The sequence below is a fragment of the Adiantum capillus-veneris genome, chromosome 4, assembly GCF_014529385.1.
Source record: "Adiantum capillus-veneris isolate H3 chromosome 4, ASM1452938v2, whole genome shotgun sequence".
Taxonomy (NCBI): Eukaryota; Viridiplantae; Streptophyta; class Polypodiopsida; order Polypodiales; family Pteridaceae; genus Adiantum; species Adiantum capillus-veneris.
In genome coordinates, this window is record NC_140934.1 from 145,982,575 (window position 1) to 145,997,718 (window position 15,144).

General features: G+C 44.1%; 1 protein-coding gene across 1 annotated transcript in view; it reads left to right on the forward strand.

The window, feature by feature from the left end:
• Positions 1-15,144, forward strand: part of LOC147460121 (uncharacterized) — a 204,813-nt gene that overhangs the window by 64,894 nt on the left and 124,775 nt on the right. Inside the window, exons 11-14 of the mRNA XM_086511243.1 lie at positions 13,053-13,160; positions 13,252-13,347; positions 13,441-13,497; positions 14,387-14,533. Coding sequence (XP_086367369.1) covers positions 13,053-13,160; positions 13,252-13,347; positions 13,441-13,497; positions 14,387-14,533 — 408 coding nt within the window. The remainder of the gene's footprint in view (positions 1-13,052; positions 13,161-13,251; positions 13,348-13,440; positions 13,498-14,386; positions 14,534-15,144) is intronic.

Sequence of the window (15,144 nt, forward strand, 5' to 3'; positions counted from 1 at the left end):
ACCAGAGGGATAGTATGGACACCCAATTCTGGTGGGATCCCCTTGTAAGACCAAGCAAAAACACCTTTAAAAGAGTGCATGAAAGAAACTACCTGATCGAGTAGCACGGGATGCTCCCATAACCAAGCGGCTAAGAGGATGTGCTGAGGGTTGTCAAGGTCGCCCAGGTTGACGTCTTTGACCGGGTCAGGTGGTGTAGTTGGAGAGGGCACCTCAGAAGATGAAGAGTGAGCTGCCTTTTGGAGCTTCGAGACATCATGGGCTGGTGTTTGATCGATTGGAAACTCCGCATACTCCTCTTGTAACCATCCTGGTGGAAGTTCCTCGAAGGGTAAGTCTTCAGACACAGCAAAGTGTTTTGGAGTGGGCGAGGCGTCAGACCCAGGGGATGTTAAGGGAAGAGGTGGAATGTTGGCGAGCTCATGCAAAGGAGATTTCTTTTCCCTTCGATGATGTATTATAGGTTCACCAAGGCCGACGACTTCCATCAGGGGAACACTTGAAGCATGGTCATTAGGGACTAACACACTTGCTTCTGGGACTGGCTCACTTTCTTCTGTATGACTTGGGTCACTGGTGTCGGCATGAGGATCCGGGAGAGAGAGTGTATCCACAGGTAAGGCTTGAATAGAGACCACATAGCACGTCATCGATGTGGTAGCTTCCAACCACTGCAGCAAGACTTCGTCAGACCCGTCAGGTGGGGTAGGCTACTTGAGGTCAGGGTTGGACTGCACTGACAATGAGCTGTGATGAACTACTGGATCCATGCCTCCTTTGAGTCGAATTGGTTGCATGGGGGAGCCAGGAGTATGTATCCACATGGCGTCGTTTCCCCAATCATGAAATGCCTTAGTCTGTCGCAACCACGTTCTACCAATAAGCAAAGGAAATCCTCCCTCCACGTGAGGAAGACTGACCACAAAAAATCCAAGCCTTCGTATGCCACAACCATGGTCTACCAATAAGCAAAGGAAATCCTCCCTCCACCTTGGGAAGATTGACCACCACAAAATCCAAGCTAAAAGTGAAGTCTTGTACCTTCAGAGGCACCTTGTCTACTATGCCCATTGGATAGACTGTCCTCTGGTCGGCCAATGTAATAGTGAATGGAGCAAGGCGGGTAGGTTGCAGACCTAAAGCCAACATAGCGAACTTTGGCATCAGATTGATCCCAGAACCACCATCGACTATGACACTGGAGAATTGATACCTAAGAATAGATACAGTGAGACGAGGACTTTTGTAATCGGTGAGAGGAGCAATTGGATAGGAAATCATGTAAGACTCTGAGGGCTGTACGGGGAGGTGCCCGCCACTAGGCCCTTCACTCGGGTATAGAGACTGAGTGATTGAGAGGGTGTCACTTCTGAGGTTTGCATAAAGCCGGAGCATATGGTAAAGTGACACTTGTTGAAAGATGTTCTTCAAGATTGCTTCCGCTGTGGGCTTAGCTCCTTCGATCTGCGCTTCCTCTGGAACTTTGACCTGTTGCAAGTCAGCCATTGCTTTTGCAAAGGCTCCATCAATGTCAGATAGCATAGAGGTTGGCTTGCTCTTAGCACCAATGAAGGGCTCGTCAGTTGGGTCAGGTTGTGGAAGTGGAGATGGACGTGTTGGCAAGCTGAGACCGAGAGCTGCTCTTTGTGCCCGTGTGAGGACGCCAGCGGGCTCCGCCACTTGTTGTGGCCGAACCGCATGAGTAGCAAGTGATGGCTGAGGGATGGTGTTCACAGGGATCAGATTGATCTTCGGGAATGTGAATTCTTTTTGGTTAGTTGGGCCTGAAGATGAGGATGCCCTTTGCTTGGGACAATCCTTGCTTTAGTGGTCCTTAGACTCCGGAGAGTGACGGCAAGGAGGAGACCCTTCAGGTAAAGGACACTTGCTTTGGTAATGCCCGTATTCTCCACATCTGTAGCATAAGATGGGCCGATTTCTGAGGTGTAGAAGCTCGGAGGGGCTGAGGGAGCCTGGTTATAAAAATTTTGAGATGGAAAAGTACTTGACATACCTTGGACAGTAGGGGTATTGAGCAAAGGTGGCATGTAATTTGGATGCCATAGGGGGAAACCATCTTGGATGTTGGTGCTAGCCCTTGTTGGAGAGAAGGATTGAGACTTTGATGTATTTGCTGCAATCCCTTGATATAGTAGCAATCCTTGTCTTCATGTCGAGACTTTTCGTGGAAGTGGAAATAAGCACGAAGGGGACAATCCTGTGGAGGGTGTCCTGGAGAGCGCGCTGCACCATACCATAGCCTTAGTCTCCTGTTGAGACCTAAGCTCTTCTACCTCCCTCTTGATTTGATCCAAAGCCTCGTGATGTGGAGGCTTCTCCTGTCTAAGAGAGATTGATTTCTCCTCTTGAAGAGCGTGTTGTAGTTTTAGGGCTCAAGTTCCCTACGTAAAGAAGCCAAAGGGTCAAATGGACTCTCCAAGAGTAGAGAGGTAGTCTGTACCTGAGAAGAGTTGGTAAACAACTTCCTTGCCCCCTTTATCCTAGTAGCAGTCGCAACAAACTCCTCCAAGGTGGCACCAGGTCGCAGATTCTCTCTGTGTTTTTGGCGAGTGACTAGACCTTCTGGCTAGACTTGGACGAGAGAGGACTAGACCCAACCTACCCCTGGCTAGACATGCACGAGAGAGGACTAGACCCATCCTAGAGACTACTAGACCAGGACGAGAGACTTAGACCAAGACGAGGCAGGATGAGAGACTAGACTAGCTGGTCTAGTATTGAGCTGGATAGACCAAACTGGACTACTCTAGTCCAGGCCAACACGGGCGAGAGCTTAAACGAGCTAGCTCCTCGACCTGTAGCACAATGGAGTGAAACTTCAGTTGAAGTCCCACCGGGTGTGCCAAAAATGAGAGCACTTGGAGCGGAGATACTAGACCGGCTCAATACTAGTTGGTCTAGTATTGAGCTGGACAGACCAAACTGGACTACTCTAGTCCAGGCCAACACGGGCGAGAGCTTAAACGAGCTAGCTCCTCGACCTGTAGCACAATGGAGTGAAACTTCAGTTGAAGTCCCACCGGGCGTGCCAAAAATGAGAGCACTTGGAGCGGAGATAATGTGTCGCGCTCTCTATAGTGGGTGCTCCTTAGTGCAATGTGCGTTATATCTCACTCCATAGAATGCAAACACAAAAGACAATGTGAAACCGGCCCGTAGGGCGGTAGGCGTTGGCTTTCACCCGAAATTCTTTACTTTAGACACACACACAGAGCACTTTGCAAAGAGAACCTGCGACGAGAATTAACACTTAATCGCACACACGGCTCGGAAGCTAGAATGCTCCGAGCAGACCCCGACAACCTGTAGGCCCCAAAATTGGCGCCCCTTTCGGTATTTCTTTATTCTTTAGGAGGGTAAATTACAAGGTAAGGTCCTGGGAATCCTTCACGTGTATCCACCTAGATACCATTTGATTTGGCCAAATTTCGGCAGCATAACAGCCCCAAAACTTGCGCGAAACCAATTCCCCTGCTGGAACTCGCTTGCACTGGCGTATACCCTCTGATTCCTGTCCAAAAACAGTAAATTCAGCACGCTGTATTTACTGGTTTTTGCCCTGTTTTCAGCCCCAAACAGTCCCCTAACTGTCCTCTGCCAGTGGGGCACGATTCCCGATGGTCCTGGCGTCCGTATGGCTGAAAAACAGTGAATTTACAGCGCATACACAGCGCTGATTTTGCACCTGTACGGTGAGGTTATGACCCTCACCAGTGCCTGCTTTGGAGCAGCAGTTAGCTACCCCTGTTCCTGCTCAAGGAGGCTCTTGCCTCAGCATAAAAGCATGAACCCACACAACTGTACATCAGTCAAATGAGTAGCCCTCTTGTGGGGCATCACATAACTGCACGTAGGGGAGAGAGAGAGCAGTGTGTAGTGTGCAGGGCATCACTCCTAGCACCACACTGTACATGAGAGGGAAAGGAAGCACTCCATAGCTCTTAACGTGTGACAAAAGCTGAAATGAGGCCTCTCCCAGCATAAAAATCAGCGCCACTTCTTCTGCAAGAGGAAAGTGCATGAAAATTCGACACTTGGCGCATTTACAAGCATTTGCCCGTTTTGGGTTCGCCGCTTAAAAATATCCTGACCGGTTGCCCAGTTGACTTCACGGCAGAGTTATAAAATGTTCCCCTAGTCATACCGGAGGTAATGACGCAAACACATTTCACGGCCCAAAATAGCAGTTCCCTAAATTTTAGGAGATGCTTCCGTTGGGCTCCCATTGGTCTTCTGACCATCTATCCTCATTGGAGCCGGATCCAAAAGTGCAATGTGGCCCAACTGTCGGATACTTTTTGTTGGTAGTCCCACCTTGACTTTACGCCTTAATTGAGTTCACTTCCTAGTATCCACCAACTTGCTAAGTGTGACGGGGGGACCTATATGATCTTGCTCTGAGCCTAGACATCCTCTTACCATACGAATTCCAGTGCTGACCACTTCCCGTCTACGGGTGAATCTACCGTTCACATTGGCCATACAATGTCCGACCGTTTGCTACTTCAAAAAGAGGGTCTCAAAACAAATAAAATAAACCCCATTGGAAAGAAACCAACAACCAAGGTTAGCAGTTGCCACATCTCTGTGACATGGTTAATAACTGCCACGTCCTCGTGACACAATGAGCAACAGAGCAACAACACTACGACTCAGCAGAACCTAAACATGAACATGAACATCGACAAACCCAAAGAAACCGATACAGACTTTGGCATGGCAGCACACTCAGCTCCAATCCAAATCTCATAGGTAGAGTGGGTGTGTCGAGGCTCAAGTTTGCAAGGATGGTGCAGATGTGCTGTGTACAACTCAAGAAGGTAGACTCTAGACGACTGACCACACAAAAGTAGATGATGTGATAAAACCCAATACGGATATGTACAACCATAAAGAGCCACCAACGGCTCACCAATATCTAATCCAGCTAAGACTATCTCAAAATTGTGGTCTGGCCCTGCGATCGCTAGACCACCACCCGTATGCCTGCCACGTGTCACTGCCCAGGCAAAAGTCTGTCCAGTATGGACTCAGCCCAACTGCCACTAGTTGTCTATCCGGTGCCTACGACACTGTAGCCCTGCTACACTCTCCTCAGTGGTGGGCGTATCGACCTCCCTAGTTCCGATGCTCGATCAATGAGGATACGGCTAGTCTGAGTATGAGCAAAGATTTGCACTAGTAGCTGCTCTTCTTACCGACGAGTGTGTGTCTCTGGGCTTGTTTCTCTCCAGATCTTTTCAGTAGACTATCTCTGTATCTGTGTAACTCAAGTAGACACAGTCTAAGACATCGCTTGTCCTGATAGCTCATGACTCTGGAGAAAGGTCCGAAGCCTTCTTTGACTAGACAATGGAAGTGACCCTGTATCTCGTAGTACGCTGTGCATTGACATATATATCTCTGTATGGCACATGCGGCCTACCCTGCTTGCTGCTGGTATCCCTCTGAATCTACTAGTCTCAATCTCAAGTTGGTGTGAGGATGTCCGTATTTGACCAATGGCACACTGTAACCCATGGGATAGATGTGTATCCATATAGCTGGGTCGAATCACAAACCCATCCTGTGTGAGTTGGAGAAGATGCTCTCTATAGAAATCCATCTTCGTGCCCAACTCCTGTGTCGGCTCTATCCATGTCCTCCTAGTGTCCAATTGGGTCAGATCCTGGCGAATGAGTCTAGTAATCTCCACCTGTGTAAGAGACAATGATGGTGCATCAAGGGAGTACTGAAAGGGGGGTAACCTGTCCATGCTAGAGCCATGATAACATTTGCGCATACCAGGATGATGTGTCCCCCTTAAAGCTAACTGTCTGGAGGACACAAGTGGCCAATCTTGCATATCTTACATCTGGAACCATGATAACATTTGCGCATACCAGGATGATGTGTCCCCCTTAAAGCTAACTGTCTGGAGGACACAAGTGGCCAATCTTGCATATCTGTCGTTGGTAGTATCCCACAAGCTATGCATAAAGGAGACTGAGCTGGTAGCGTCTATATCTCCATAGGGTGGGAAGCCAACTCTGCTCTAATGATCTCATGTGGCACGGAGGCCTTGACTCTAATCAACCGAGAAATCATAACTACCAAGGGAATCTCCATACCTCTCTACCCATCCTGACCCACAGAGGGTCTCCAAACGTGAACCCCATAGAGCATAGCTGAAGCTACCAAGGTATCAAAGAGCCAGATCTTTGTTCGGGGTTCCTGGATCTGAACCTATGAACACATCCTCTCCAATCCTCCCAAGGCCGCATATGCTTTGGTCAGTCTAGTCTCTATTGCTCTCTTCAGAGAAAACCTTGGCCCAGTGAAGACTACCCTAAGATAAGTGTATGCATCTGTGTACTCCATGGTCTCCTGGCCATAGGTGAATGTAGGTGCTGATTTCTTGATCCATTGTGGGGTGGTGTTAAACACCATGACCTTGGTTTTACCAAGGTTTACAGACAATCCACTATCCTCCGCAAAGCTATGTAGTGCATCCAATTGTTGCTGCATACCCTCCGGTGAGTCAGGGATCAACACAATATCATCGGCATATAACAATGTAATCCATGTCCCTGCTAGCTGTGCACCTCTGTCATCTTCTCTGTCAATGTAATAAAAAACGTCATCTATGTACAATACCAAAGAGGGTAGGAGACAATGGACAGTCTTGCTTCACTCTAATAGTGGAGTGAACTAAATCAGATATCCCTTCTAAGGTGCGTACATGTCCCATCACTGATCTGTATAGAGCCATGATCCCCCAAATCAACTCATTGGGCAACCTCATCTCATGTAGACTGCGCATCAATCTGGCTTTGGGCACCATGTCAAATGCTTCACCTTGACTTTACGCCTTAATTGAGTTCACTTCCTAGTATCCACCAACTTGGGCACCATGTCAAATGCTTCAGTAAATCCGTCTCCCATGTGCCCTACCCTCCTCAACGATGGCTCTGCGTGTCAGAATATCGTCAAGAGTGGAGAAGCCTTTGTTGAAACCGGCCTGTCCCGTTGCACGCATGCTCTCGCTCTCTGACCATTTGCTCAACTGTTGCTCAAGGATAGATGCATACAACCGTGCCAAGGTGTGTCCAATCATAATAGTACGGTAGTTTCCAGGCTCCATAGGATCACTTGCCCTAAGGATAGGCACAAGAGTAGGCAGTCTCCAAGTCTTAGGTAGACCCTCAACATGACACGATTGAACAGAACTGCAAGAACCTCTGCAACATATCTCTAGCATGTATAAAGTGCTCTTATACTAGACCCTCATGATCATATGCCAAACTTTTGACTTCACAACACTATATACGAAGCTAAATTTAGAGGACCTTAAATTTAGAGTCAAGTCTCTTATCTCAAAAGTTTTTGCCTACAAGCTTGAGAAGGATAGGTACAAGGCATTGCTAGTAGAAATGTCAGCCTTAGAATTTGACTTCTTATGGTTAAAAAGTAAGAATGTAGATGTAGACGAAGGAAGAAAGAGATTCATCAGGATTGTAGATGACATTTACATCATATTTTGGTTAGATTTTTTTTTGGACAATTTATATGTAACCGTCGATGACAATCTTTGCAAGCAAACAATTGGTATCCCTATTGGCACCAATTGTGTTGTTTTTCTTGCTAATTTCTATCTATTTACTTATGAGTTTGATTTTATGGAGCGCCTTGTCCTTGCTAACACTTGCCCAATATTTTTACACAAGTTATGCAATGTAAGACGCTTTGTAGATGATCTTTTTACTCCTGACGTTCCTTCTTTTCAAGATTTTATGTACTTGAATTCGAGTTTTGTAGGTGGAGGAATTTATCCTAAGGAGTTTTATGAACTTAATTGTACCACAAATAGTGATTGTTGTGCATTTTTAGACCCTAAGATTTTTCAGACTCCCTTGGGACTAGAGGTAGATATCTATGATAAGCACCTTGAACCAAAATATGCCAATCTAAATATCATCCGTATGCCTCACATTTCTTCGAACATTTCTCTTTTAGTTAAGTATGGTGTCATGTGCTCTCAATTATTTAGATTTTCTCGTCTTTGTTCTAGTAAATCTGCTTCTTGTTCAATCGTGCCATCTTATTTCTTTACTCATTGAGAAAGGATACTCATTCAAAAGAACATTGAGAAAGCATGGTAGTAAGTTTATTTTTAGTGTTTCTTCCTTTGGAATGTTCAAGATAATCAGTAGTAAATTCAATAAAAGTGGGGAGCTTAAAAGCCCACTTATTGTTTGACTTAGTAACACACTATTTTGTTGTTTGATCTCTAGCGCTTCTAGTATTTTTACTCTAGCTTGACAAATGCTAGCCTTCATCATGGTTGAGTATGTCCATCACCTCGGGAGGGTGATAGAAACTTAGCTCGTTGGTTTTGTAGAGTACGTTCAAAGCATGAATGACCTCTATACAAACTTGCACCTACTCTTGGGCACCGACGACGTGAGTAGGGATGTCATAGCTGTTGTCCAAGCTATGCATGATAAAGGTGATGATCTTATTCTTCCTGTTTGGACAAGCAACGTGGTTGAGGTCACATATTGTCAAGTTCGGACCTTTATACTTCTTTGGTTATTTGCAGCCTCTTCTTCGTAGGTTTGTAGTAGTATTCATTTTTCAATTTTGTATTTAGCTTACGTTAGGACTTCAGAATTTGTTCCTTTAGAATTTGTTGTGTGAAGTTTGATTTCTAGGATTAAGGTTTTAAGATGTCTTTTTCCTTCTTGTTTAAAGTTGAGTACTTGTTTTAAGTTTTATTCAAGTAAGCTGAGTCATCTTATTTTGCATGTCCCTTTTCTAAAAACATTTTTACGTTAGTAATGTAGTGCTTTATCTAGTTTTGTTTCATAGCATAAAGTGACTTTAGGTTTTTTTTTTCTCTCTCTTTTCTTTTCTTGCGTCCCTTGCTTTTATAGTTTTATGAGTGCTTTATTCCCTCTTATAATTCGTGAGTTCAGACTATTGTGAACCTATGAAAGTATATATATATCATTTGCCCTATTGGTTCTCATCCTGTCAATGCACGTCTTTACCATCTCAGTGGTAAAGAAGGTACTCAAAGATGGGCATGGCTCAGGAGCATCTGGAAGGGGTGTCTGTCCAGGGACCGTATATAAGGATGTTGCATACTGACCCCATACATCAGCGGAAGTAAGCAATGGGGAATGGGAGTGCTCGGAAGAGACGCCATGCCTCTCCTTAGTCTCTACTCAAGAACAACTGGTATAAGTCTTGCTCCATCTGAGCTAGGAACGCGCGCTTCTTCCGTCGCACAAGGCGTAGGAAGGCTATCCGAGACTATCTGTGAATAATGACCCCTAGGGGAAGATCTCTCTGAAGCTGTGTTCTCATCTCATTGCACTCCTCGTCATACCAACTGCTTTGAGGCATGCTCCCAGAATGACGCCTCTGGTCCAGGCTGAATGTGTGGATATGCCTCTGCTGTGCATCATGCAATGTCTCAGTCAGTAGAGTGGTGATCTCCTCCACTGAGAGTCCTGGCCTGGCTGCTGTACATAGACGACCATAGATCTCCTCTGTACAGACAGAGGTGTAAATGTATAGCGGGTATGTGTCCTCCCTCTTGACACCTGAGTTGTAATGTACTAAAAGGAGACTGAAAATGTCAAGAGCATGGTCCGCTGCTATGCCCACTTCTCTGGTCCTACTTTGAGATCCTGAATGCAAGAGAAGGATTTCTCGTACAACATAAATGGAGACTTCAATTTATTTGAACAGGAGAACTTGTTATAAATGCCAAATATATCTAAATGCTCCAACAAGTGTCATGTTGTTAGTGTTAGATGTGAGGGCTCTCATGGATCTTCTCTGCAAGAAAACACCATCTCTTTTCTATGTAAAATTGTAAGGCCATGTGTCCGGGTATGGAGGTTCTAAGATAGTTTCCTCATTTGCATGTCCTTATGTGTTAGTGTAACACTAGTCAGCTTGTGGCCTTTTAGAATGGGTTAATAACAAGACCATTCATAGCCCGCTGAAGTAGCTGCAGCTGACAGAGTAGCTAGTTTCATAGGCTAGAGCACTCTTGTTCAACATCTTAAAGGTGGTTTAAAATCTTAAGAGTGTTTGTGATAGGGACATCACAACCCCTCTTTCGACATCTGCTGGGAATGTAATTGTAATTGTGACCGAGTTCGTCATAAAAAGATCACAATTTCACAACCAAATTTACGTCAAAGAGAAATGGAAAACGTTAAAGTTCAGCCATGTAAGCTCAATCCAGACACAAGCACAAAACCCATTCAAAACTTAAACCTTTTTCAAGGAATCTTGTAGCCTTGCCTCTAATTGCATAGTTATAACATCAATTTGTTGATAGGAAAACTCGAGCTTTCTCCTTCAATTCCCGCACATTCTGGTTTTGCAGAGCTTTAAGAGCACTCATTTTCAAAACCTCACACCATTTTGAAGAAGGAAAGCCATAATTCACACCCTCACAAGCTCATATAAAATAAGGAAGAGAGGCGGGGTTGCACTACACACTCAGAGCAACCATGAAGTGAATACCCAAAAGGGGAAAACCTGTTGTTTCTCAGCCATAAGTAAGGAGCCTCCTTGCTTCTACGCACGACCAAATTGCTGATGTGTCAATTTTTGTGCATTTCCCCTCAAAACAAGATATGTTTGACCATTTTTATGCCATGACCCAAGAATGACCCATGTCAAGCATTAAAAAAGACGACGACTTAGGCAAAATCCCTATTTGTGTGCGAAACTTCCTCTAAGCTCAAATTTCATGCTTAAAGTATGCATGATATAAAGTGAAGAGAACATCCAACATTGCTACATCCAAAGCCATGATTCCCCAAATAGGTATGTACTTGACACCAATCGTGATAGCCGCTTTCACACATGTTGTACTATGTACATTGTATCTTGTATTCCCATGCATCAAAAAACATAAAGAGAGAGGTGAATATTTTTATTTCACATCATGTACATGCCACGGCACGGCAACGCATACTATTGCGCCTAATTGTAAGAGCTTTGATACTTGGGAACTAAGCATCTATATGACACATTGAGGATCCTCATGAGGATGCAAAGCAATAGAGACATATACTGTGTGGTTGCTTCATAATCTCCTGTTATGCATTCGATACAATGCCTTGCAACAAATTTTGCATCAAGGACATATGCTTAAGGTCACTATGGAGTCTGAGATGGCTTATTGCATTATATGACTTAAGGGGCTGCTACGTTGTGAAGGAGACTTATATAGGGGGCTTGCTGGCACTTGGTGTTAGGCAAGGCTGCCTGCGATCCTCAACCCTCTTTCGATTCGTCTTACATGATCTAGTAGATTTTGCTACCGGATGAGGCTCGGTGTGATCTCTTACAGATATCTGTATAGCACCTATGGTTTATCCTGATGACATAGTACTAATGTCGAGCACACCACATCAGCATAAGGATTCATCGGGACATCCCACTGTTAAACTCAACACCAAATTCATTGTATTTTGGTTTACAAAGAGGGTGAAAGTAAGGAAGGAAGTCTGTTAGATAATATCTGGAGAATCCCAAAGTAGCATATGAGATGCAAAACATTGTACAACTATTGCAGGTGTCCCGCCCCCATAAGGTTGAAGTTAAAGATCTGAAAGTATATTTGTGAGGTCACATCTGCAAAATGGGGCAGATTGTGAAGCAATCTGCTTATTGCAGTATCTCCCTCATGAGTTGGTTGTTGAAAGCGTATTGCAGGCACCTCCTGTGGCAGGTGGCGAGGACCCAGATCGGTGAAGGTTGTAGACATGATTTGGAGGTGTGGGTGCCTCATGTTGGATAGGGCCATGAATTTCTCCCCTCCTCTGTAACTCTATGGTGGGCACATGAAGAAAGTTGCAGGAGTCGGAGGAGTAAACATGGCTGTGAATTCAGAGAAGTGTGTCCTATTCTCTGTCAAAAACACCAAGATTACCTGGTCTTTTATCTCGCAGAAGAGTCCTGATGGTATTTGAGCTCTAGCAAGAAGAGCCCAAGGCATCTCTGATAATCAAACTCCTCAGCTGACTCAGTGGTACAAAATTTTCCTGAAAGAGGAAATAGGTAAAGGGCCTTGAATTTTGAAGTAGACCGTTTGTCAATGAATGTAATGCTCCTCAGTGTCAACCTTCTTGTGATAGAGCCGAATCCTGATAGATGCAATTCTCTGCATTGATCTCCTCTTGTCGAATGGAATGAGTCCTCTGGTGATGGGATAATTGCATTGCAACTATCACATGAAATTGTGCTATGCCCCTGGCATGTCACAAAACCACCCACCCTTGCCAACCATAGGATGGGCTACTCTGCTCTCTGTTAAAACGTAAAGGTGTAGGATGAGGTTATGGTGGGCTCAATGCAGGGGTCTGCTCTGGTATTCATTTGGGGATGCCAAATCTTGGATTTTGAAACAACTGTGTGCACATAGTACTCGTGTAATCTCTGCCAAGCCTCTGTTGGGTGGTGGCTCACGAATGGCTTGTATATTTTGTATCATATGGCATCCTCAAACTTGCATTGCCTACACTGAATCAAAGATTGCTTAGATCTTCACTTGCGGTGCATTATTTGACACAAGAGTCACTGACATTGATTAGCAGGTGATCCGGTCCATGGCATTTTCTTGGTTTTACTCTTGGTGGTAGGTCTAGTAGTATGAGGAAAACATGTTAACACCAGTCTTGAGAAAGAAAAGGGCGGCAGAAGGCTAATGAAGTGAGACAGGGGAACGAGCAAAGGGGGAAGAGGTGATAGGAAGGTAGAATTGAGGGAATGCGTTGGTGAAGTGATTTGATCAAAGTGAGGCATCGTCAGGATGTCTATAAGTAAGTGCCTCAAGTCAGTCTTTTATTGGTTCTCTTCAAGTAATTGGATTGCATTGCAGCCATACTACTCTTTTTAAGAAGGATGGTCTCTTGTACTGAAGGAATTGCTTCCTTCTACACTTCTTGAGTCTTTTATTGACGGAGTGTCTGATATCAAGTAGAGCAGCTGATTTTGAATCATTTGGGCACGTGCTGCAGATTATTTATGAGATCAATCGTGTTTTCCTTGAAGAAGCAAAGAAGAAGGTCGGATCTGATTTTGGCCGGTTGGCCCGTCTGTCCATTGTTGAAGAAGGATCTGTGAAGGTAAATGCAATAAGTAGCTGCATATTGAAAAGTAGTGTTCTTCATTTTCTTTTATTGTAGTGTTGGTCTTTTATCCCTGAACCGTGTGTAGACGATCCGTATGGGCAATCTGGCTATTGTCGCTTGCCATTCAATCAATGCAGTCTCACAGATGCATGCAAATTATATCAAATCTACTCTCTTGAAGGTGCTGTCCTTTGTTGCTTAGCCTTTTGGGTTTTGTCTTAAGCATCTTCAGTATTACTAGAGAATGCTAATAGATCTGGCAATGGCTTTGCAGGACTTCTGTAGCATTTGGCCTCACAAGTTTCAGAGTAAAACAAATGGTGTCACCCAGGTGAGTGGCAGACCTGCAAAACCACCGCTTGATTAAATCTTTTAGGTTGTTTAGAAAGCGATTTTTGTTACAAGTTCAGAGTAAGATGGATGGTGTCACGCAAGTCAGTGACAGGCCTGCAAAGTCAGTTTTTGATTAGTCTTTAAAGTTGTGTAAAAAATAAAAAACCTGCACACCTATGTGTTTTGTCTCTAGTACATGTTCTGAAATCGGGCTAAACTCAACTCATCATCATGCTGAGCTGTGGCCAAACATTTACAATAATGGTTTCCTTTGATGCTTTTCTGGTCGTTTATTGTGTACTTTTTTTTTCCAGTCAGCTGAGAACCTCATTGACACAGACGTGTACATCTCACTTGAATTTTCACCTTTTTTTTCAGTAACTTGCTTCATTTATCCTCTATTTTTGAGTTCTTGCTGTCTGCTAGAAGCTTGTTTTGAGCATTTAGAAGAGTCTAAACAATGAGAGTCTCTTGCGCTTATGCATTAGATGGAGATGAATTAGTAGTAATTATTATCAAGGTTGACTCTGGAAAAATGTCTGGCAGTATTCTCCTGAAATGGCTGGATAGCATGCTTAAAGACGTAGGAGCTGATACATTTGGTTATTGCTTTTTGAAAACAAGGAGATTATAGTGTTTTAGTTCTGCTTCAGACTGTAGGAAAAAGTTTGTCTTTATCGTGGTGCATTTGGTTGTGGTGAGGCTGTAACTTGGAACAAGTAGGTTCTTGTTAGCCTCTGACAAGAGTTAATGTAACACGTTGTTTTCTTCTTTCTCGTCTTTTTTGGAACGATGATAACTTAAAGGATGCAGAAAACGAATGGGATTTGTCTTTTATCTTTTATGTACCACCAATAAAAACCTTGATCCCTCTTGTGTTGTTAAAGCGCCGATGGCTTGCATTTGGCAACCCTGCCCTTGGAGACGTAATTACAAAATGGCTTGGTACTGAAGCTTGGATAAAGGACTTGGACATTGTTGCTGGCCTAAGGCAACATGCAAGCAATCCACAACTCCATGCAGAATGGAATCAGGTTTGTTTATACTTTTGCTTGCTAACAAAAATGCTCTGTGATTCTAGTAGTAGACGCTACTTGTACCTATTATGCTAACCGAGTGACATGATGTGTTTCAAAAGAAGGGTGTATGGGGGTAGGGATGAATAGGACAATGGGGAGGAGCCGTTTTGTTTTGTTTTGTTTTTTTTTTGTGGGGGGGGGGGAGGTGGGTGCATGAGAAAAAGTTGACGTCCTAAATGTGAAGAAATAAAATCACGACTCTTCCCATCATCAAGCAAAATAGTGATCTCTCTTTACCCTTGACCTTCAACAATACATGAGGGTAAAAGGAATACCTAGAAATGATTAATTTTGATTACCATCGTAATATTGGGTCGTATACATTTCCAAAGTTAGCTTTTGTGTTCAAAGCATCTTCATGTGGTGGTCTTTGCTCTATCATGTTGGATGTATCAGATTGGAAATTGTTACCATAGCTAGGTATAGATGTCGATATGTATAATCCTCCTCTTGCAGAAGCAAGTTTCTTTGGCACTTAATAGTGAAAAAAGAAATGGTGGACATTGGCCACCCAATGGTTTTCAAGCTACTACTCAAGGAAGAAAGCGCCAAAATTCTTCTAATTT